Source organism: Aristolochia californica, unplaced genomic scaffold, assembly GCF_029961685.1.
Source record: "Aristolochia californica isolate CCGP_79_NKW_82.1479 unplaced genomic scaffold, dmAriCali1.0.hap1 SCAF_13, whole genome shotgun sequence".
NCBI classification, from domain to species: Eukaryota; Viridiplantae; Streptophyta; class Magnoliopsida; order Piperales; family Aristolochiaceae; genus Aristolochia; species Aristolochia californica.
In genome coordinates, this window is record NW_027181804.1 from 6676163 (window position 1) to 6698346 (window position 22184).

At 38.3% G+C, this 22184-nt stretch overlaps 1 protein-coding gene across 5 annotated transcripts; it reads right to left on the reverse strand.

Annotated features, from left to right (window-relative positions):
• Window positions 1–7155: 7155 nt before the first annotated feature.
• On the reverse strand, window positions 7156–19176 carry LOC137948008 (protein POLLEN DEFECTIVE IN GUIDANCE 1-like). 5 transcript variants are annotated; one of them, XM_068793904.1, is made up of 12 exons: window positions 18396–19176; window positions 17059–17198; window positions 13408–13511; window positions 10494–10582; window positions 10273–10346; window positions 9976–10126; window positions 9605–9772; window positions 8253–8350; window positions 8030–8152; window positions 7833–7901; window positions 7569–7726; window positions 7156–7480 (listed from the first exon to the last, which is right to left on the reverse strand). In XM_068793904.1, the coding sequence occupies exons 1-12, from the start codon at window positions 18937–18939 to the stop codon at window positions 7411–7413; spliced, it is 1788 nt and encodes a 595-aa protein (XP_068650005.1). In that variant the 5' UTR covers window positions 18940–19176; the 3' UTR covers window positions 7156–7410. The 5 variants fall into 5 exon arrangements, with proteins under 5 accessions (XP_068650005.1, XP_068650004.1, XP_068650006.1 ...); XM_068793903.1 differs by having other exon boundaries at window positions 17059–17210; XM_068793905.1 differs by having other exon boundaries at window positions 7156–7726; window positions 17059–17210.
• Window positions 19177–22184: the final 3008 nt, after the last annotated feature.

Genomic DNA, 22184 nt, shown 5'->3' on the forward strand with positions numbered 1-22184 from the left:
GATTTTGGTGCCTCTAACCACATGACCAACAATGTGGTATCTCTTTCGAATGTTAGAAAGTATAATGGCAATCTGCACATCAACACTGCTGATGGCAGCACTCTGCCTATCAGTGCTGTTGGTGATCTCTCTCCATCTTTAGCTGATGTCTTTGTGTCTCCTTACCTGTCGACAAACCTTTTGTCTGTTGGTCAATTGGTTGATAAAAACTGTAATGTTTAGTTTTCTCGCTTTGGCTGTGTTGTGCAGGATCAAGTGTCGGGGAAGGTGGTCGCGAAGGGGCCTAAAGTGGGCAGGCTATTTCCACTTAAAGTCTTTCTATCCACTGTTATTCCACGTTCTCCTGTAATTTCTTTTGCTTGTAATGTTGTTGGATCTGGCCCTAAGTTGTGGCATAGACGTCTAGGCCACCCAAACTCGGTTGTACTTCATACATTATTTAAATCGGGTTTATTAGGCAATCAAGATTGTACTTCTCGTGACACGTCTTTTGACTGTTCATCATGTAAACTTGGCAAAAGTAAAACTCTATCATTTTCGCATCATGCCTTGCATGCCTCCCACTGCTTTGACCTTATTCATAGTGATGCTTGGGGAATTGTTCCCGTTATCTCGCATGCACAAATTAAGTACTTTGTCACCTTTATTGATGACTTTAGTCGATTTACCTAGGTCTACTTCCTACGAGCTAAGTTTGACGTTTTTGTCGTTTTTAAGAGGTTTCTTGCACTCATTGAAACCCAATTCTCCGCTCACCTTAAAGTACTCCGCTCTGACTCTGGAGGCGAGTACATGTCGGTAGAATTCCAAAAATTTCTTCAAAGCAAAGACATTATCTCTCAACGTTCTTGTCCCTCGACACCCCAACAAACTGGTGTTGTTGAGCGCAAAAATCGTCACCTTCTTGATATGGTCTGCACCCTTCTCATTGAATCATCCGTTCCTCTTAGGTTTTGGTATGAAGCTCTCTCTACCTCCGTCCATTTAATTAACTGTCTGCCCTCGCCTGTCTTGCATCATGTCTCTCCCTTTGTTAAATTATTCGGTTATTCTCCGTCCTACAGAGATCTTCGGACGTTCGGTTGTGTTTGTTTTGTGCATTTACCTGATCATGAACGACATAAACTTACAGCTCAATCTGTTATGTGTGCATTTCTTGGGTATGCCGGTTCTCAAAAGGGCTATGTTTGCTATGATCCTCAGGCACGTCGAGTCCGTGTTTCTCGGAATGTGGTCTTCTTTGAAAACCAATATTTCTTTCCCTCTCAAGTTACACTTCCATCTACCTCTTTGTCTAGTTTGGCGAACTTTGATGGGCCTCAACCCACTGCTTTGCTGCGCTCTCCTCCTTCTGACCTAGCGCTTGCTCCTGATCCTCCCTTTGCTCCTGCTCCCTTCCATCTTCGCAGATCCACATGTACTTCTCACCCTCCTGACCAGTATGGTTTTCCCTCCCCTATATCTCTGGTAGCTACTTTGTCTTTTATTTCCATTCCTTCTGGATATAAACAGGCTATAGCACATGAGTGTTGGCAAAAGGCCATCCAAACTGAACTACAAGCGCTAGAGGAGAATCACACTTGGGACATTGTGGCTTGCCCTTCTACTATTTAGCCTCTTGGAAGTAAGTGGGTCTTCTCTGTCAAGCTGCGTTTCGATGGATCGTTGGATCAGTACAAAACCCGTCTTGTGGCCCTGGGGAACAGGCAGGAATATGAGATTGATTATGAGGAAACTTTTGCCCCAGTTGCCAAGATGACCACAGTCCATACTATCTTAGCCATTGCAGCCTCTCAATCTTGGCCATTGCATCAGATGGATATGAATAATGTCTTTCTCCACGGTGATCTGCAGGAAGACGTCTATATGAAGCTTCCCTCGGGTATGTCTACATCATCTCCTGATCATGTCTGCAAGCTACGACGTCCTTTGTATGGGCTTAAACAAGCCCCCGGGCTTGGTTTGAGAAATTTCGCAGCACACTTATCCTCCACCGGTTGACCCAGAGTCAGTATGATTCCTCTCTCTTTTATCATAAGTTTGTTGCGGGTATGGTCATTCTCTTGGTTTATGTGGTTGTCATCATCATTACTGGCACTGACTCTGGACTGATTACCAAGCTTCATAAGGTGTTGCATGCCACTTTTCATATGAAGGATCTTGGACGCCTCACTACTTCTTAGGGTTGGAGGTCCATCACACACTCAAAGGTATTTTCTTAAACCAACATAAGTATATTCAAGATCTTATCACACTCGCTGGGTTGGAGGACACATCTTCGGTGGCTACCCCTATGGAGGTCAATGTCAAATATCGGAAATATGAAAGGACTCTCCTTGATGATCCGACTATCTATCGACGACTAATTGGGAGTCTCATCTACTTGACTACTATTCGCCCGAATATTTCCTATGCTGTTCATAAGGTCAGTCAATTTATGGCATCTCCTCGACACCTTCATCTTGCGGCAGTTCAGCGCATCATCCGCTATCTGCGTGGCTCCCTGCTCATGGTTTATTCTTTCCTATTAGCTCCGCGCTACATCTGGTTGCCTACAGTGATGCTGATTGGGCAGGGTGCCCCGATACCCGTCGCTCTACTACAGACTGGTGTATGTTTTTAGGCGATGCACTGATTTCTTGGAAATGTAAGAAACAAGATCGAGTGTCCAAGTCATCTACCTAGGCCGAGTATCGTGCTATGTCTACTGCGTGTTCGGAAGTTATTTGGCTCCGTGGTCTTCTTGCTGAGCTCCAGTTTCCTCAGCCCTCATCTACACCGCTTCATGCAGATAATACAAGTGTTATACAGATTGCAGCCAATCTGGTTTTTCATGAGCGTACCAAGCATATTGAGGTTGACTGTCACTCCATCCGCGACACTTTGGAGCGCCGGGTAATATCTCTTCCGTACATTTCTTCAGATCTTCAAGTGGCCGATGTCTTCACCAAAGCATTGTCTCAATCCCTACATAATTTTTTGGTTGGCAAATTGTTGCTGGTTGACTCACCATCATCAATTTGAGGGGGGATGTTACGATATGTTAAAGTGTATATTAAATGTATTTTATGTTCATAATTGTTATATAATTTGGGATATGTACATAGGGTTATTTGATTAGGCTTAATGGGATGGGGGGGTATTGTCTTGAGCCCATGGGCCATTTTGTAACAAGAAAACCTAAAGGTTAAATACTTAATGAAAGGGGGAAAATCCCCAACAGAAACATATTTGGATTGATTCTTCGTGTGCTTCGTTTCGCCGTGAAACCAGAGAGCTATGCTCTCTCTTGTTGATGTTTGGACTGTTCCGTCAGTCCCTTGATTTTGATTTGTCACTTTTTTGTTTCTCTCTCGAGTTTCAATGTGAGAACTCCGAAGCTCGGCTAGGCTCCTCTGCCCTAAAATTCTATAGCTCTTTCCCGATTTAAGCCTCATGCTTTGGGTTGGGATTTCTGTTTTATCAAGAACTAGTGAATTGTTGTAATTGTTGATTTTTTTCTTGTTTTCTTATTTCTTTTTCTTTGGTCGGAACCCTACCTTCTGTTATTTGTCCTGTAATTGTTTTCATTACCTATTGCAGATGGCGACTGAGCTGAAGCTAATGACGAGTGAGGCTATTGCTCTTATGGAGAAGAAGATGAACATGATTTTAGGTATGATTCTAGTGTTTTCTCTTGTCAAAGTTTTTCTGATTTTATGTTTACAACTGGGTAGAGTTGGGTGATGTTCTAATATTGTTAATTTGATTCTTCGTTATAGATGAGATTATCAAGAAATTGAAGAAACCTTCGTCTAAGTTGAGAAATATGCGGGTTCCCGTAAGTACTCTCTTTTCATGGAATTTGAAAACATTCCTGATTTACTTTAATCGATAGCTTTGTTGCTAAGATATGCTAATCTGTACAGAATAAAAATCGTGGCTCTTTTCAAGGGAATGCTGCAAAGGTGCAGCAATTCATGGATTCGAGATCATCTTTGAGACAGGTATCTTGAGTCCTTTCTCTCTGTTATGCTTTTTATCTTACTTTATTTTAATATAACTGTAGTAGGAAGCTCTATTCTTAGATAGTTGGGCTAAGAATGAGTTCTTCTGTTGCTCTTGAATGATGGAATATCATATGTCGTACTTTCAGTTAATATGCTGGTGACATTCATGAAGCCCTCGACCTACATCTTTGGTTATGCATTTGGTTGCTCTTGGCATAGAATCAGCAAGATGGGATATTGCTTTGAGCATTGGACTTCATTCATCTATTTGAGGATATATTTTCTGCACATGTTGGCTTAGCTTGTGTGAAACTGGGATCATCATTACCATTGATTTTCACACAATGTTGAAGAACTGGTATTCTTCTCATCTTGGAGAAGAATATATGAAATTTTTTTGTGAGACTGTTTATGGGCAAGATGGAGGATTTGATGATGGAAGAAGTGGCTTATAAGTGTGTCCAGTTGTCTTGGTGCAAGGCTGGTTCTGTTAGGCTCTGTCGAGTTTTTGATGCCGATATTCTACACACTGGAACATTTCCACCTGTTACAACAAATTTGGCAGAGGAAAGCTGAGCTTACTGATGTTATCTTAATAGAGTTTAAATTCAGGGAATGATGTGTGGAAAGGTCTTCATTCTATTTAAAGTGCCTGTTGTTTGATAAAAATCCAATTGGAATGGCAGAGTAACAGAGTTGGTAAAACCAGTTGGTGCCAGAATGATAGTGGTTTTGTGAAGCCTTCAGTTGTTGGCTTGAAGCTCTATTTGTCCCTGGGAGATGAGTGGGTTCTTAGAAAAATTTGGAGTCTACGAGTTCATCTTGCAAGTTTTTGTTGCTTCATTGGGAGTGGGCAAGGGATTTGCTATAAAATAGGGGTCACCAAGAAAGTTGTTGATCTGGTTGGGCTTGTAAAGCTCAGTCGGTGCTTTGCTGATCAGGGTAGAAGATGAGACATCTGTGTCTGTATTCTCCCTTGTTCTGACAGCTCCAGTATTGGTTTGTCTAGAGTGCTATTTTACACTTTTAAATGTTTCCACTGGATGGTAAGTTTGCCCTTGTTACATGTGAGCTAATAAACTATTATTATTATGGATGATGATAAGAAATCATCTACCACTCTTGATTGGGGTTCGAAGTGCTGCTGCTGATGCTGATACTGTTGCAGATGGGGGAGTGGGATGGTACTGCTTTAACATAAAATGCTTGTTTTTGTATTTCAAGAATGAATCTTTTTCCCGGCTTTCTGGTTTCTGTGAACACTGCAATGGAATTGCGAAGGTCAGTTGGTTGAACCCCATGTACCCATTAATGAGATGATCAATTCAGCTAAAGTTAAATTCAGTCCAATATCGAAAAGTGGGTGTTAGTCACCTTACACTTCCTACTTTTCCCCTCCCCCACCGAAGAAGTGAATGGATGACTACGAAACAATTCATACTGCTTTTCCGATTCATAAATCTACCCCTTTATTAGCGCGGATCAAACAGATAGGAAAAAGCTCAAGGAAGCAAACCAAAATGGAGGGGAGACAGCTTCTGCTTCTGGCTACGACGCTGCTGCTCCCATTTGCTGCAGCTGAGGATGGCTTAGAAACCAACTCGACAAACCTCCAGTTCTACATGCACGACGTCGTCGATGGACCGAACGCGACAGTCGCCCGGGTGGCACCGAGCCAACCCCTCAACTTCTCCGCCTCGGACCCCATCGCTGCGTTGTTCGGTTCGCTGTACGTGATCGACGACCCGCTCACCGTCTCCCCCGAGCGCAGCTCGGAGTTGATCGGACGGGCACAAGGGATGTACGCCATGGCATCGCTGGGGAACGAGCTCAGCCTCTCGATGATGCTGACATACAGTTTCGTAAGCGGGCCTTACAATGGAAGCTCTTTCAGTGTCTTGGGGAGGAACCCAGTTTTGAGGGAGGTGAGAGAGATGCCGATTGTCGGAGGAACGGGGATTTTCCGGCTTGCTCGCGGATTTTGCTTGGCACAGACTCACTCCAGCATGGGCTTTGATGCTGTTATTCGGTATAATGTGACTGTGCTGCATTACTGAAAGAAGATTTTGGCTGTTGTGAGGAATTTGGGACGATGATGATGATGATGATATTGTATTAAATGTACAATGCGAAGAAGTTATTTATTTGAGTATGTTTCTAACACGTCTCACCGAATATGAAAACTTATTTGGATCAACACTCTCTTTCCATACGGCTTCTAAGGGAATTTTATTATATTATCCAATTTTTTTACAAATATTAACACAAATAACCTATTTCTAAACTTAATATAAAAAATACCCAACTTTTACCGATCAACTTTACATATATACGGTTTAACCGCTTGTGTGGTGTCATATTATCATGTCATGGTTTAGTACTATGTCACCCAACATGTCATTGAATCGCCACGTATCTCCGTGTAGGATGCCATGTCATAATAACACATCATCATGTGTCGCATCAACACTCCATGTTGGTTTACCTTTTTCGTTTCCTATTTTTATTATTGATTAAGCTATTTTATAATAAAAAAAAGTTTTAAAAACATTTGAAATTTTCTTAAACTGATAATCATAGGTGTTAATCAGATTTGAAGATTTTTTTTTAATATACTAATTTTATATTATATTTCAATAAAATGAAGGTAATGCGTGGTCCGATAGATAAATTTTTTGAAAAAAATAATTTTTTACTAATTATTTTTTAAATTAAAAAATATCTTAAATCGATAATGAAATATATTAAACAGATTAGAAGAAGATTGTTTAATTAATTAATATACTAAATTTATATTTTATTATTGTAAATGTAAGGTAATAAATAAATAAGATTTTAAAACACTAAAATATTTAAATCAATAATCATATGCTCTAACCATTTTTTTTGTAGTATTAAGGAATTTATAAACCAAGAAAAAGACAAGATTACAAGTAAAATTGATTTTATGCATGAATTCTATGGTTTGAATCTCATCTTGGCATAAGTGATCATCATCTAGTTGGCCATGATACTATATTTTTGTTTACAACCATTGTGTTAATAAATTAAAAATCTTGTGAATGTTGTTATTGATTGCTATCATCTCTTCACGTTAAATTATTGATTTTGTTCATTAACTTGATTATTCTTTCTATTGAATCTGCAGTCTATTGCAATTGGCTCATTGAAAAAATAAACTGGAAATTGGACAAACTCATCTAACCTCTGTTACATCGTCACCCTCAAATATTACAATAATTGCTCTGCAACCCGGTTACCCACGGTCCTAAACCAGGTCTACCATTAGAACAACCAACAAAAGAACACTCAACTTGTCCAATACTTGACCGCGACCTTCTCCAGGAAAGCTTCGAACCTGATAGTCTAAAATGCACGAGGACGGCCATTTGGTTAAGCCGTTCTTGGCGCCCCTGGCCGGTCATTCTTCTACCTCTTTCAACCCATTGTGGGTCACAGGTACCATTGTTAAATTCATGGCCCCAATTGACCTAGTAGAAGTGAATAGAAAACCATCAAACTTACCTTCCTCAGTCCACATGAAGATCGTTTTTCTTCTTTAAGCATCTTTCAACATACCAACTTGCATAAAGGTGAAGACTCAAGCCCACCACAATCTTGAGGGTTAAAAGCACGATGTAGGTTATGGCAGACAAGAAAAGTATCCAGACCAGCCTCCGTGGAAGTTGGCCAAGTGGAAGATATTCTGCATAGATTGGGCTAAGCACTCGGATAACCTGAACCAACCAAGCTGCCTATTAGATAAACCTGCATCACAAATCATCTCAAACAATTATCTCATCCATTTGGAAATTACTCCTTCCAAGTTTTTCTAGTACCTACCACACATGCAGGAGCAATTGGGACAAAAGTCAGGTTTTTTCGCCCATTATCTGACTCCATATTGAGAGTCTGAACAGTGTAAAACAAAGGCGTGAGCAGCTGACTGAGTTCAAGAGTTTATTTATATATATTAGATACTCGGCTGGCACTAACCAAATAATTTCACAAGTTCAAATACAACTGAGCTTGCAGAGTACCTGTTTGCACAGATCTTCCAGGAATTCCGAATACACTGCTGGCTTTATTTCATTGAATTTTGCAAGGAAGGAATGCTTTATTACATCAATAACCATTTCACACATAATAACCAGGAAGGCATTCTGAAGAAAGTCGAAAAATTATTAAAATGCACCTGAGAGTAACACATACCCTAAAAGGGAAATTGTTTGAATATAAGTTATATTCCATTGGACAACTTACAAAGAGGAAACTGCCAAACCATGATCCCTCAGCCTCTAAAATGTATTGAGCTAATACAAATGAGAGGAATGTAAAGATATGGAACCTCTCCACCACATCTGGATGTTTGTATAGCACAATCAGAGAAGAATTGCAAATTAGAAACATTATGGTAAGGAATAATCCCACATGGATTAGTAAGAACAAATATGTTCAATTTATTAGTTGGGAAAGAGGTTCCTAAGATAACTAGTCATTTTGGGATGAGCCTTGGACCCAACTTCACTTGGTATCAGATCAGGTACTCGTATGTGGGCCTCCACCCAAATTATCCACATGTAAGAGCCCAAAGGGCCTACACTTGAGGGGGAGTGTGAAGGAATAGTCCCACATGGATTAGTAAGAACAAATATGTCCAATTTATTACTTGGGAAAGAGGTTTCCTAAGATGACTAATCATTTTGGGATAGGCCTTGGACCCAACTTCACACATTAGAAAATGGCTACTGCACATACATACGGCAGGAGTCCAAAAACACTTACAGATTACAGCAATGATTAGAAAAAAGATATGTTGGACTTTACAAATCATGTCTAAGTCATTCATGGACTACTCTACCAGCACGAGATTAGTTCAGCCTGTTAAGACAACTGAAGGTCCAAACAACCAGGGAAGGAGAAAAACAAGCCTAATAGTTTGAACCAGTCGGCCTGATTCACAACTAAAAGCAACACTATGCTGCTTGATTAACTACTCAGGGATACCCCAGAATCAAAATAGTCCTCAATGAAACAATTGATTTTCTTGCTTTCTCAAGCACAATTTTATGCTTCTCCTTAAAGCATCTTGCCACTCCCATGTATGGGTTTCAAATGTACTAATGTACTCGTATTAAAACTGAAAATAAAAAACCTAAAACCTTTCACTAGTCATGTCCAGACGTGGTAGGATCTCAATACTCATGCCCACTAATCCTATGCGGCCTCCTAATAATGTGTATATTACAAAAGAAACAGTACTAGTCACAGTTATGACCACAATAGACTGAAAGGTAAGTACACAATACTACTTAACAGTTATGACCACTACAGACTGAAAGGTAGTACACAATACTACTTACAGTTATGACCATAATAGACTGAAAGGTTAGTACACAATACTAGATCCAGTTATAACCACAAAAGACTGAAACGCAAAATACCTTAAAGCAAAATTTCACCAAAGTCAAAAAAAATAGGATGGCCATTAGCAATCAAGAATCAATATTTAGCGTCACATTCATCAGACAGTCTTAAGTAATAAGAAAAAGTTTCAGACCTATCCTAAAATCTTTGCCAATGACAAGAACAGGACTTTGGAAGAAGTAACTCACCAAAGTAAACCAGACTGTGAAGGTTGTCCTTGCTGAAACGTTTAAAAACACTACTTTTGATCTCTGCAAAGTTATTTGACACCAGCAGGGCCAGTAGCGCATTATTGTGAGCAACAATACAGGTAGATAAGGTGATTGCCTGAGCTAACAAAATAAATGAATGAACAAGTACAATGGGCTAAGGAAAATCAAGATAAACAGTAAACCAGAGAGACAATTCACTCAAACTCCTCTTGACAAGGACCACCGACTGTATTTGGTAATGTCAAAAATTTAAACCAAGTAATGAACATCAATCATATCTGATGCAACTGAAAATCTACAACTAATAAGGCACAACTCTTACAGTTCCGTTCCCAAAAAAAGGATATTGAAAGCCATGACAGCTATTGTCTGGTCAAGAATGAATCTCGTCAGCTCAAAATTCATATTTTCTTTAGAGCAACCTGCAATTCCCTCTGCTGAATTAAAGAGGACCTGGAGAGCATCCCCCCCAAAAGATTGACAAAGCTTATCAAAAATCTGCAACCAAGAAACAAGAAACTAATATAAGAACAGGCCACACAAGATTTTTTTACATTTCATATAATATATATATTTTTTCAAGCAGTGGCCTTCAATTACAAATTTGAATGCATGTCGATAAATAACTGAGTGCAGTTTCTCACCTCTAAAACATTGTACAAGACATACAGTTTGATTGTTCCCTGTCCACGAATAATGTGATATATAAGGCTAATATCTGATTCACAACAAAAGATTTATTTATAAGAAGTTAACACTCGAAACCAACCATGATATTACATATGCCCACTTCTAAGTGAGTCTGCATGTTAAGTGAAGATTAAAAAGAAACAACAGTATTTAACAGAAAGATAGATCCACCAACCTATTGCTTCTAGAACAGCCACTCCAGAAAACAACACAATGAAACAGCCAAAATCTGACAATTCTGCATCTGAAGGCCTTTGGAACTGCCTGGAACAACATTGACAGGTCAGGCCATATGTTCCAAAACAACAAAAGCACACATGCAATCAATAGTGAAATTTCCAACTGAAGACTTGAAAATTTCAGTTAGCACTGTTAATTCAATCAGCAGTAGGCATATAGCCTCAACATGAGTCAATCCCCTGAGCAATTGAAGAAGGGATTCTTAATGTTCAATAAATAAATCGAACAGCTTCTGGATCCGAAGATTGCATCCAACAATTGAACAAATCGAGATCTCTATATAAGTTCTTCATAAGCTAGTCTGATATCCTCAGATCACGCGAAGAGGAAAGGAACAGGTCAGAAGATGAGGGAATTGGAAATTAGGCAATTAGCAACCTCCTCTATCCAACTCTCACCCATATTGCTGTAACCTTATGTTCCATTTATATATCATTATATTGGCTTGGTATGGGTCTCACCTTAGGCTCTCAGGACACCTCTGTAAGATTTCCCTCTCTTATAAAAAATTTCACCGTTAGTTCTTTCTTAAAGAAAGAAAGTTGAGCTTAAGAAAATGGGGTGAAACTTGATAAAGTCTTCATAGCTTGGTTTACCTTGCTGATAAAAATAATACTTCTTAAAAAACAAATCCAAGTCCAAGTTCCATATTAGATACAAGACTGATTGATTTATTCAACCATAGATAAATTCTGAAAGTCAATAGGCAAGCAAGCTCACAAATTTAATAATATCCTGAAACCAATGAGCAAAGCTTGCCGGAGGTACACAAAAAATAAATGTCTCTATAGTAGCATTCTTCCTGAATTCTCACTGTGATTTACCTCTGCTTCGTTAGCAAATTAATGTCTAACAAACAACAATACATTGCTCAAAGTCCAATTTCATCCCGATCAGTTTGGCTAGCAAGGGAGAGGGAAGGATAGAAAAAATTAAAAAACTAAAAATAAATGGATCTTGTTTGTCCTTATTATGTTAAAAGAATCACAATTATGGTTCGCCAAATGGCCAGAGTCATATCCAATTTTGAGGTCTGCTTTTCGAATCAGGGGATAAAAACTGTACTGGAGCCCAAAATTTATCTTAAAAAAAGGAGACTTCAGTGAATCAGCAATGAGAATCATCCGATTCAGCCTCATTAGGCCAAGTCGACTTAGTTTGCTGATAACAAGCAGCAATTGCGTTCATGTCAGATGCTGCAATTTTTTAATTTTCAAGTTCAAATATTTTATCTAACTGAATTTCTCAAAGATAATTTATCTTAGTTAATGAAACTTTATGTAATGACCTTACAGGCTCAAATATGCCAAAAGGTTTTTTTACTTTCCAAGAGAGCACGTGTATGCCAAACCACCTATTATAGCACAAGGGACAAGACTGCAAGAAGATCGCTAGAACTGGTAAAATGATGCCTTCAGGTGACCCAAAATAATGATATATACTAATTTTTTACATAATTTAAAAGGTTCAAATTTAAGCAAATATATAATCGAACAGGTCCACAAATTTATTCCATACTGATGAAAAAAACATGAACCTTAAGCAATGAAAACCACTAATTTATTCAAGTGTTATCTTCAAATAGAAAGTAAAGTGCTTAGATAGAAGAAACTGATAGATCAAGGGATTAAGTGTTTATTTCATTTGGTCAACCATCCTTTCCTATGCCGGGCCATTATGTATAGTTGTTTCTACTAGTGCTGAATTTCATTGTCTCCCCCACCATCTCACGATTTCTTATGCTGGACTTCAAGGCTATCTAGTTTTAGAGGAAGAATCTTGTTCAATGACTTCCTAGAGCTCTAACGACATTGATCCTCCTTGCAGGTTTTGGAGGATTTTCCAAGAGATCCAAAACATTTTTTGTAACACTGTTATTTATTGGATCCAAGTAAAAAAAACTGCTAATCAGTTTGCTGATGTTTTAGCAACTGATGTTTTAGCTAAAGAGGATGTGGGACTGATGTTTTAGCTAAAAAATCTCCGTTCCCAGTTTCCATTTTGCCATTACTCTTAATAAAAGTCATCACCATTTAAAAAAAAAAAAAGATTACGTGTTTCTCAACTTAACACCTATGTATTGTAATTGTTCTCATAATCCTATGCCGGGCCATTATGTATAGTTGTTTCTACTAGTGCTGAATTTCATTGTCTCCCCCACTATCTCACGATTTCTTATGCTGGACTTCAAGGCTATCTAGTTTTAGAGGAAGAATCTTGTTCAATGACTTCCTAGAGCTCTAATGACATTGATCCTCCTTGCAGGTTTTGGAGGATTCTCCAAGAGATCCAAAACTTTTTTTGTAACACTGTTATTTATTGGATCCAAGTAACAAAATCTGCTAATCAGTTTGCTGATGTTTTAGCAACTGATGTTTTAGCTAAAGAGGGTTTGGGACTGATGTTTTAGCTAAAAAATCTCCTTTCCCAGTTTCCATTTTGCCATTACTCTTAATAAAGGTCATCACCATTTCAAAAAACAAAAAAGATTAAGTGTTTCTCAACTTAACACCTATGTATTGTAATTGTTCACATAATCCTACCATAAATATGATAATAGCACAAAGAATATATTCTTTTAAGAGGTTTATTCTTTAACCTGGATATAATTTTCAGAATTTCTTAAAATGAATAGATGAGAGCAAATGATATTCGTTTCAGCAATAACATTTCAACAGAGAAAATGCAATCCAAGAAACGACAGATTCAAAAAAAAAAAAAAAAAAGATGCAGAGAAGGAATCCAAGAAAATTGTTTGAGACCATATACAACGTAACATGACAACCTACAAAAAAGAAAAAGATCTTTTTCACAAAAGAACAAAGTCCAAAAGAACAGTAGCATTTCACCTGATACTCAGAAACCGCCAAAATGCCATAAAGATCCTGGCAGGCATGATTGTCAATAATGACAGAAAGGAATCCAAACAGACAAAGAAACCGACATCAATAAGCTGCAGAAGGAAATATTTATGTCAGACATTCTGTTGCTCATGAAATTGAGTAACAATAAATAGATGAATAAATGTAGCTCTAGGAGAAGCAAACATGTTCTAGGAAACTACAGTAATTACAAGACAGATATTTTTTTTAGAGTAAAGATGTAACACACATTCCAAAAGCTGAAACACCTATGCATCCCACAAATTTCTTCTGAATGGAAGCTATATTTTTCTAAGAGAGTACAACCACCTGGAGAAAGGGGAGACATAGTAAAATAAAAGGGAAAAAGAAGTATGAGGGCAGACGACAAGCAACCCATAAAAGTACTGCAGAAGAGGAAGGAGTTGCTCATACAAGAAATCAAGGATCAGCCCAACAGAGATCAAATCTACAACTTAGTTAGCTACAATAGGCATATGCAACCGTGAGAAGGAGAGAGAGGAGAGAAGGAGACATATCAGGATTCCACAGACCCCAGCCTCTTGACTTTCTAAAAATATCAATCAAGCCTCCAAAGGGGAGGAAACACCCTTTAGCCCAAGTATTGGTCACTATTATAGTCTCCCTCAACAATTGAGAGATCAGCGGAGGCACTCATATAAAGCTTCAAGTCAAGAAGAAGGATTGAATCTTGACTTTAAACAAGTTGGAGTCACCAAGAGGACCTGAAAAGTAAAGTATGAACCTCATTGTCACTGATCACACACCCACACCAACGGGTCCCAGCCTCTAGAAATCCACTCAAACTTTAGCTAGGGTTGTAGTGGGGTGTGGACGAGTGAAGGGTGACCCATAAAATCTTGCCAAGCTTTGGAATGAGCAAATTAAAAAAAAAAAAAAAAATTTTGGAATGTTGATACAAATGAAAAACTTTCTTTGATAATTTTTACAAGAGTGAGCTGAAGGAAAAAAGTTAGCCCATATCACCTGAGAAGGTTCTAAGTGAGAGAGCAAAGAAAGAGAAGAAGGGAATGATCAATGGTCTTCACAACCTCATTACAAAGATTTGCATAAGCTAAGTGACCTTTCATGAGATTAAGTATTTGTTAAGCAAAATGAGAGCATTCAAAGGGATGGAAGGTACAACAAGAAAATGTAAATCTATTTTTGAATAAAAATTTAAAAAGATAGAAAAAAATACATTAGTGAGGGAGAGAGTTGTCAGCATCTTGCTACCTATTTGATTGTTTCTCTTTGAACCAGGCTCCTACTTCCTTTCTGGTTGTAGATTTGATCTGTTTCTATTGTTATTGTTATTCTCTGTGCAGTTCAACTTCTGTACAGTTGGCTGCATTTGGAGCTCTTTTAAGGCTCCATCTTTGTCATTGCCATAAAAAATAAAATAAAATAAGGCACCCAAGAAGCCAACTCAGCAAAAGGAAAATCTGAAAGGGCCAATTCAAAATCTAAGGGAAGAAAGAGGGAGGCAGGAGGACAGGATACAATGTGAAGTTGCATACCAGCCCCATGTTAGGCTAAATCATCAGACATACAAGTAGCTGATTATGCTACAGATCCAAGTAATGTTCATATCTGCACAAGGTTTTGAATTTCCTCAAAATAATGCCAAAGACACTGAGAGAGGACCTTTATTCTATTTGTACCAACTAACAACCACCTTTGAGCCTCCTTCAACAATAAGTAGCACCAAAATTTCCATCAAAGGTTTTATTTCCTTGGACAGCTCTAAATCTGCTTCTGTTGAGTGAATCGGCACAAAGCCCAATGTACACTAGTATTGCTCTCATTATTCCTGAAAACACCAACGCATCCAACAGGGTTCAGATTTTATTGAGCTGCCATTAGTTATCAAGTTCACAGCAGGAGGAATCCAATGGAGCAGGTAAGGAGTTTAGCAGGGAATACGCCAGCAACTAATAAGTTGTTGTAAGGCAACTCCATAATAGGATAGCAAATGCATGATATGGTTACTGGACAGTACTTATTGGGGTATCGGAACATAAAACAATCATGGGGATCATGGGGATCAAGATGTCACCAAACTCATCAAAGATCTTCAAAAACTGTACAAGTGGCAGGCTCTTTCAAGAAAGTTACTAGATGACCATTGTATAATCGCCTTGAATGAGGAGCAAAGTAATTACTAGAATCACTACATACACTCAGAGCCTATAGTAGAGCACTGAGCTCCACTTCTATGGAATCCCCCCTTCAGCTACTGGCAAAATAAGCTTGAACTAATCCTTTGGAAAGGTTGTCCACTGATTAGTCACCTTAGTCTTGGAAATGTTAGAGGCAGCCATCTCTCTCATTGCCACTAGTTATAGAATGGAAAATTATGGAATTGCAGTTTTGCTAGCAAAAATAATCTAATACATTATTCTTTAACTGATTCTATCAATAGTTTGACGTTTGCTGACTAGGTTTCTTCTATTTTTCTCCTTGCAAATGCTCCACACAATAGCTGCAACAGACAACTATCATAGAATATTCCATAACTTGGTACCCAAAGGGTGGAAAACTGCTCAAGCAAGTGAATGAAGGTTGAGGGAAAGCATCTTTTGACATCAGATTAAGTAGCATGACACTCCAGATCTCATGAACAAAATGGCCATCCAGAAATTAAATGACAATTTCAGTAATTTTTAGAATACTTGCATATGTGAAGCTTTTGTGAGGGATAATAAAGACTACTTAAATGGACATCCAAGAATTATCCAGAAACTAAGTCCAGGTCCATTGCTAGTTTTCAGCATGTCATCACATGTACAGCCCATAACCATGAAGAGAACCCCTTTTTTTATTTCAAACATCTTTTCCACAGAGATATCTGCTTTTGTATATTGACTGCATTTCTGCTTAGACTGTTATATGGATCTGATTAGGAATTGTCAAAGGTATAACAAATTTAAAGACCACATCCTTGCTTGTCAATATTCCTCACTGTTGAAGAAGACTTTCTTCCCAACACCAAATCCTGCTGTTTTGCCTGATTATACGGTGTTACCAAATTTACACATAAGCCACACATTTACATCTGCACATCCACAGGCTACTTCTGATGGATTGCATTTCTTTGTGTCCTGCACCTTATTTTTAGATTCTAAAATAGTGTTCCATCTTGAAATTAAATTTCTTGCTCTTATATTACAGCTAACTACAATGTTCCTCAAAATAGCCCTAATAGAAACTCTGATTTTGAATAATGGTCATTCCTTGACATGGGAAAGGACTTCATAACTAATAAGTGATCTAAATACCTAGGAAAAATGTTTTTACTGATTAAAGTTATGATCACCATTTTTTTTCTGAAAAGGGTAACAACCACAATTTAACAGTTAGAAGCCACCAGCAGTGGTTTTTTATAAAAGTATGAGTACATGAAGTTTAGGAATTTCATATCGATGTTTGTCTCTACAACATTCAGATTGATTTATCACAAGAGCAAAGCTGCTCATCTCAATTGATGTACCAGTTTACCTTTTCTTTTGGAAAATGATACACTGGCATTATATGCTTAACTTCTTAAGATAATGTGTTCAAAAGTCATTGCTAAGCAACTAGATGAATTGGAATCAGAAGCAGATAAGTTAATACCAGTTCACATCTCCAGGGTACATGGAACATAGTGTTGTAGACTTTTTGTCTTTTTTTCTCATTTCCAACTGATGTCGTCATCCTCAAAGAATTTCTACCAGCAATCTCTCCCATGAGATATTTTAATGATAACTTCTCCACTGACAAAAGATCTGTATCATATTTTTGTCAACTGGAAAGTATAAAAGAGCACAGGTAAAAATAATGATGAGGTATGCATGCAATTAATAGATGAACTGAAATGGAAGAAGACTACACAAACTCAGGATATACCCACTTTTAAGGAAAAAAGATTCTCATTGACCCTTAAAAACCTTTAAATAAAAGAAAAAATGTTTATATGGACAATCAAGAGACAAGAACCCAAAGCATCTTTTAGAGACTTGTATACACCATAGAGCCACAGCTCAACCCACAACTAAAAACTTTTGTGGAAGCATAGTTCTGCACACTCACCTTATCAAAAGAGGTCTCTATTGGGCACTTCTGCTCCAATCAAAGCTCTATGTCTAAAATGGGCCCAAGAGCACCTACTAACACCTATATACATGTAAGAGACAATCTGCCACACTTTGACCCGCACGAAAAATAATTGAACAACTTTTTACTAAAAAGAAAAGAAAAAAGAACCCACACATTTGACTCGCAATAAGAAGATAAGACCTAGCAGGGCAAAGAGACCTGCAGGTATTTCTCAGTTCCACATAAATATTTTTACATTGGTTTTCCACATGTACTATTTAAAAAAGAAAAGAAGTGACAGATGAAAATGAGGTTGAAAACTTGAAACCGCAGGTGGTAAAATAACTTAAATTTGACTCCATTTTATATGTCTAAGTGCTTCTTTAGCTAGTATATGAAAAACCACCGGGGTCCTCATGTCATTTACATCCATCCACTGTACCACGTTACTAGTATGCCACAAAAGAAGGGCAAACGGCTTCTTTTTCTAGGATTCCATGGTTGTATCGTCTTGTTTGTTCTGTGGTATTCATCCACTGAATTGAAGTTACCCGCAGCATTCTTATACTCCATGAAAGTATGCAATTCTCTAATCTTTTGCATGACCGTATAAGAGAGAATTTCTTGTTTACTGAAGCAAACGGAACTTTCAATAGTATTTTCTGTTATTTACAAGTTTCACTTATCCGCAAACTTAAATTCAAAAAAATAAAAAAATAAAAATCCAAGTCAATCATATACAAATACCGAAGGATTCAGCGATGCATGTCAATGAAAGACACACTGAATAGACAATATTCAGAAAAAATCATACGACCACCAGAACATGGCAAGGCAAACAAAATGACTTAGGACCTCGCAGAAAAAGCGCTTACGATCTGAGCTTTCCGCCATTAACCGGTTCCAATCCAATGAGTCTGTAGTCTCCAATCTACTCACCACGCCATTCCACTCGGGTCTCCAACCTGAAGAACTTGGACGCCCTGCACCACTTTCATCCCTTACTGGGACACCATCAATAGTTGATCCCAAATCTGACTCAGGTCTCCCATTTGTACTCTTATGTCGCATTTCATCGACCAAAGGACAGTTCACATAACTCGGCTCCCCACACTCACTTCCCACTGCAACAATTCCATTACTCTGTGAGCAGCTATGCTCCAAGTTGCAGTGACCAATTTCATGCTGCGAAGCATTGACATTACTAATTGCGGTGGAAACCGTAATCTGCCCAGTTCCGTTTGTAGACTTTTTTTTCCGTTTCCGTCTACCGGATTTGTGTTTGGAATGAGTTCCTGGTTCACCGCTGCTAACGATTGGCAAGGTGCACGAACGGTGTAGGGAAGGATAATCGTCGCCGGGACTTTCGAGATTAAGAAGATCAAATGAAAGTTTTCTTCCTCCAGCTCTCACCGCCATCGGTAGAGAAAGTTCGTCAATTACAGTGTAAGCAAGAAATTAAAGCCCGCCCAGCCAGACGAGGTAAGCACAGGATTTGATGGATGCCCTGCTTTCAAAAGAAAACAAAAAAGAAAAAATAGGGGAGGGGGTGGTACAGGAAAAAGAAACAGGGATGCTACTGTGGTCTGTGGGCAGGGCGGCAGGTGAAGCCATCTGGCTGGGCGCCTTCCTCTAGAGCTCTCCGCCTCTCCCCAATTCCCCGTTCACCTCGCAGATTGGAACCACGAATCAAGAACCGTTATTTGGGGACGTTCGGATTTGGCCGAAAGAAATTGGATTCTGGAGGAATCAATTTCCGAGAACCAAGCAGCCAGGGTGGCAACAGGTTCACCAGAGAACCCACGCCAACCCGATCCGTTCTTGGTTTTTCCTTTCAATTCACTAGTCAGGATGGTTTAACTCTAGAAAACCCGCTCGGGTCGGGTTGGGCAGAGTTGTCATCAAAACCTTCTTAGATTTTGTCGGATTCCATAGTTATGTCACGGCGTTTGGAATAACAAGAAAAAAAGGGTGAATGAGGGTAATTTAAGAAATAAAGTTTTTGCCTCATATTTGTGGATTACCATATATTATCTAAAAAATTAAATTAAATTATAAATTAGATCAAATAAATAAATAGTGATTAATATGTATAGAGTATTTCTAAAGTAAGTGGGCTTAAAATTTTTATAATTAAAAATAAATAATTTTTTTTTAAAAATAGTTGAAAGACTAGGCATGTTAGTGGCTTTGAGGGGAAGTGAACTAGTCCAAATGCAAGTGTTACTGCATACTTTAGGAGGCTAATGAAGGTGAATTACCTTCTATTTCATTTTCCCATTGCTCTCACATAAAATGACTGAAAGTGGAATCCAAGATCTAATCCTCTATTTCACTTTCACTCTCTCTCAACATTCAAGCGTCTCACTCTACTGCCTCACCTTGTGCTTCTCTCCGATTTTTTCCTCCCTCTTCGATCACCAGTCACCCTGCTCTTTGCCCTAGCTCACTGCTCGACCTCTCAACTACCATGTCTTGCTCTCAGTGCCCTCTCTTTGTCTCTATATTTCTATTTTTTCCACCCGCCATCTCTCAACCTCCTTCTCTAATTTCCCTCCTATTGTCTCTTGGTTTTTTTCTCTCGCCACCCTTCTCACAAACCCTAAATTCCTATCATTCTCATCCTCTCACTCCCCATCTCTCTAACCCAAAGCCATAAAAAAATTCTCTCAACCCCAGTCAGCTAATTTTCATAAGTTTCCCACATCTGACCAAGGTATTCTACTCTACATTTTTTAGGATTTCCTATAAATTGTTTAATATTCAGTTTTTAAAAAAAAAATGTGTGATTGAATGGTATTCTCCTTCTGTCCACTGTTGTGGCCGGCTCCATCACCGTCGACAGCTACTCGCCAGCCGCCTTCGTCGTAGACTCCCTTACCCCCGCATCGTCTCGGTAGCTGTTACCTTCGCCACTACTTCGGTCGTCGTAGCCGTCAACCCCAACGATAACTCCTCGCCGGCACCACTAGACCTCTTGCCCCCTACATTGTCTCGGCAGAAAACCAAAGACCTAAGTTAGGGGAGAAATAATTTTTCCGCCCTACACGCGCAAAGACATCGTGTGATTTCGCATGTGCAAGATCATAAGCACGTGAAAAAAAAATTGTTTCTTGAACTCTGACTATCTCTTTCTCATGGTTCTTGAAGAGACTCAAATTGTTTGAGGTACTCTCTTAATGTTAACTCCACTCAAGTTTTTCAGAAGAACAAATTAGTAGCATTTTAGAACTATTGCTGTATGAATCCATGCTCCGGAGAAAAAACAAAAATGGGCTTATGATTAAGTCATCAAAGACCATTTTTTTTAAAAAAATTCTCTGTCTCCATGATTTGGTTTTCCAGTCCTTGAATCAGAACGATCTGATTGAGTACAAATGGACAAAACTAGTGTTGCTTTTCAAATGAATGTTTTTGTGTTTGATTATTGAATAAAGTTTATGCATAATTATGCAGCTTTTATGAATAATTTTATGCATAGTATATAGATAATTTTATGTAGGGTTAATATACAGAGGTTATGTCCATTTTTAAGCAAAGGTTATGCCCAATTTTATGTAAAATGTATGCATAATTTTATATACAATTTATTTGACTTGTATTTTATGCAAAGTTTTAAATTTAAGTTGGAGCTCGAACTTGGCTCGAGTTCGAGCTCGAACTCTGTTAAAATTATTTGGCTCGAGCTTGATTACAATTTTAGGCTCCAGATCGAGCTCGAAATATTTAAATTAAGCTTAGCTCAAACGTAGGCAAGTTCGGGCTCGACTCAATTCGATGCCACCCGTAATCCTAAGTGAACAAATCTTGAACTTGGACTTTATGTGAAGGATTTGAAAATTCAAAACAACTAAGTGTTAATTTTGAATGTGAGTTCTATCGGGGTAGTGCATTATAGTCATACACAAGTATCTATTATTGTGAGTGCCTCTTAGAGAACAAACCTAAATTCTCTGTTAAATTGCGGCCCCACAATCACACTCACATCGGTAATATCTCATAGCGTATATTGCATCTCTATACCACGCTATAATAGCCTCAATATAATTAAGGTAATACACCAAACTCAAATCCAATGCTGTTAACACCTACTTCATATAGATAACACGTGAATAAAATTTAGTTTAATTTGGTACTCCTACCAGTGACTCATTCAACTTGTTTTTCCCATTGAACCTTCGTCTTGGGATTTTTGGTCAAATAGGTTGGGTTGCCACTGACACTAACTCAAGTAATAGGTTTTAATCTTATTCCCCTCGAAGAATATTGTATTTGTCCTCTCAACAAGCCCTTGGTCAGATGATTTGTTCCACTGATTTAATATAACTCAAGTTTATTACTTCAGTTGATGTGAGCTTCCTCAAAATTTTATATCGAAGCTCAATATACCTACATGACTTGGTGGATCTAGTAATCAAGGTCTAAGGCTACCATCTCAGCCTCCATGGTAGATCTAGTAATCAAGGTATGCTTGGAAGATTTCCAAGCCGACAACCCTACCACATAGTGTAAATACAAAACCATTAGTGACTTTAGTGTTATCGAAATAAAAAATCTGGTTAGCATCACTCTATCTTTCTAGTACAGTGGGGAAACCATAATAGAGTATCCCATAATTAACAGTACCTTTCAAATATTCAAGAAGTCTTTCACTAGAATCCTAG

What these genes read in the sequence shown, in the direction of transcription:
- LOC137948008 (XM_068793903.1), bottom strand. Translation starts at nt 18,939, where the DNA reads ATGGCGGTGAGAGCTGGAGGAAGAAAACTTTCATTTGATCTTCTTAAT. An exon ending in GGCTGTTCTAGAAGCAATAG is followed by an intron (nt 10,347 to 10,493) that starts GTTGGTGGATCT and finishes GTTGTGAATCAG; the next exon opens with ATATTAGCCTTATATATCAC. An exon ending in GGTTTGGCAGTTTCCTCTTT is followed by an intron (nt 8,153 to 8,252) that starts GTAAGTTGTCCA and finishes GACTTTCTTCAG; the next exon opens with AATGCCTTCCTGGTTATTAT.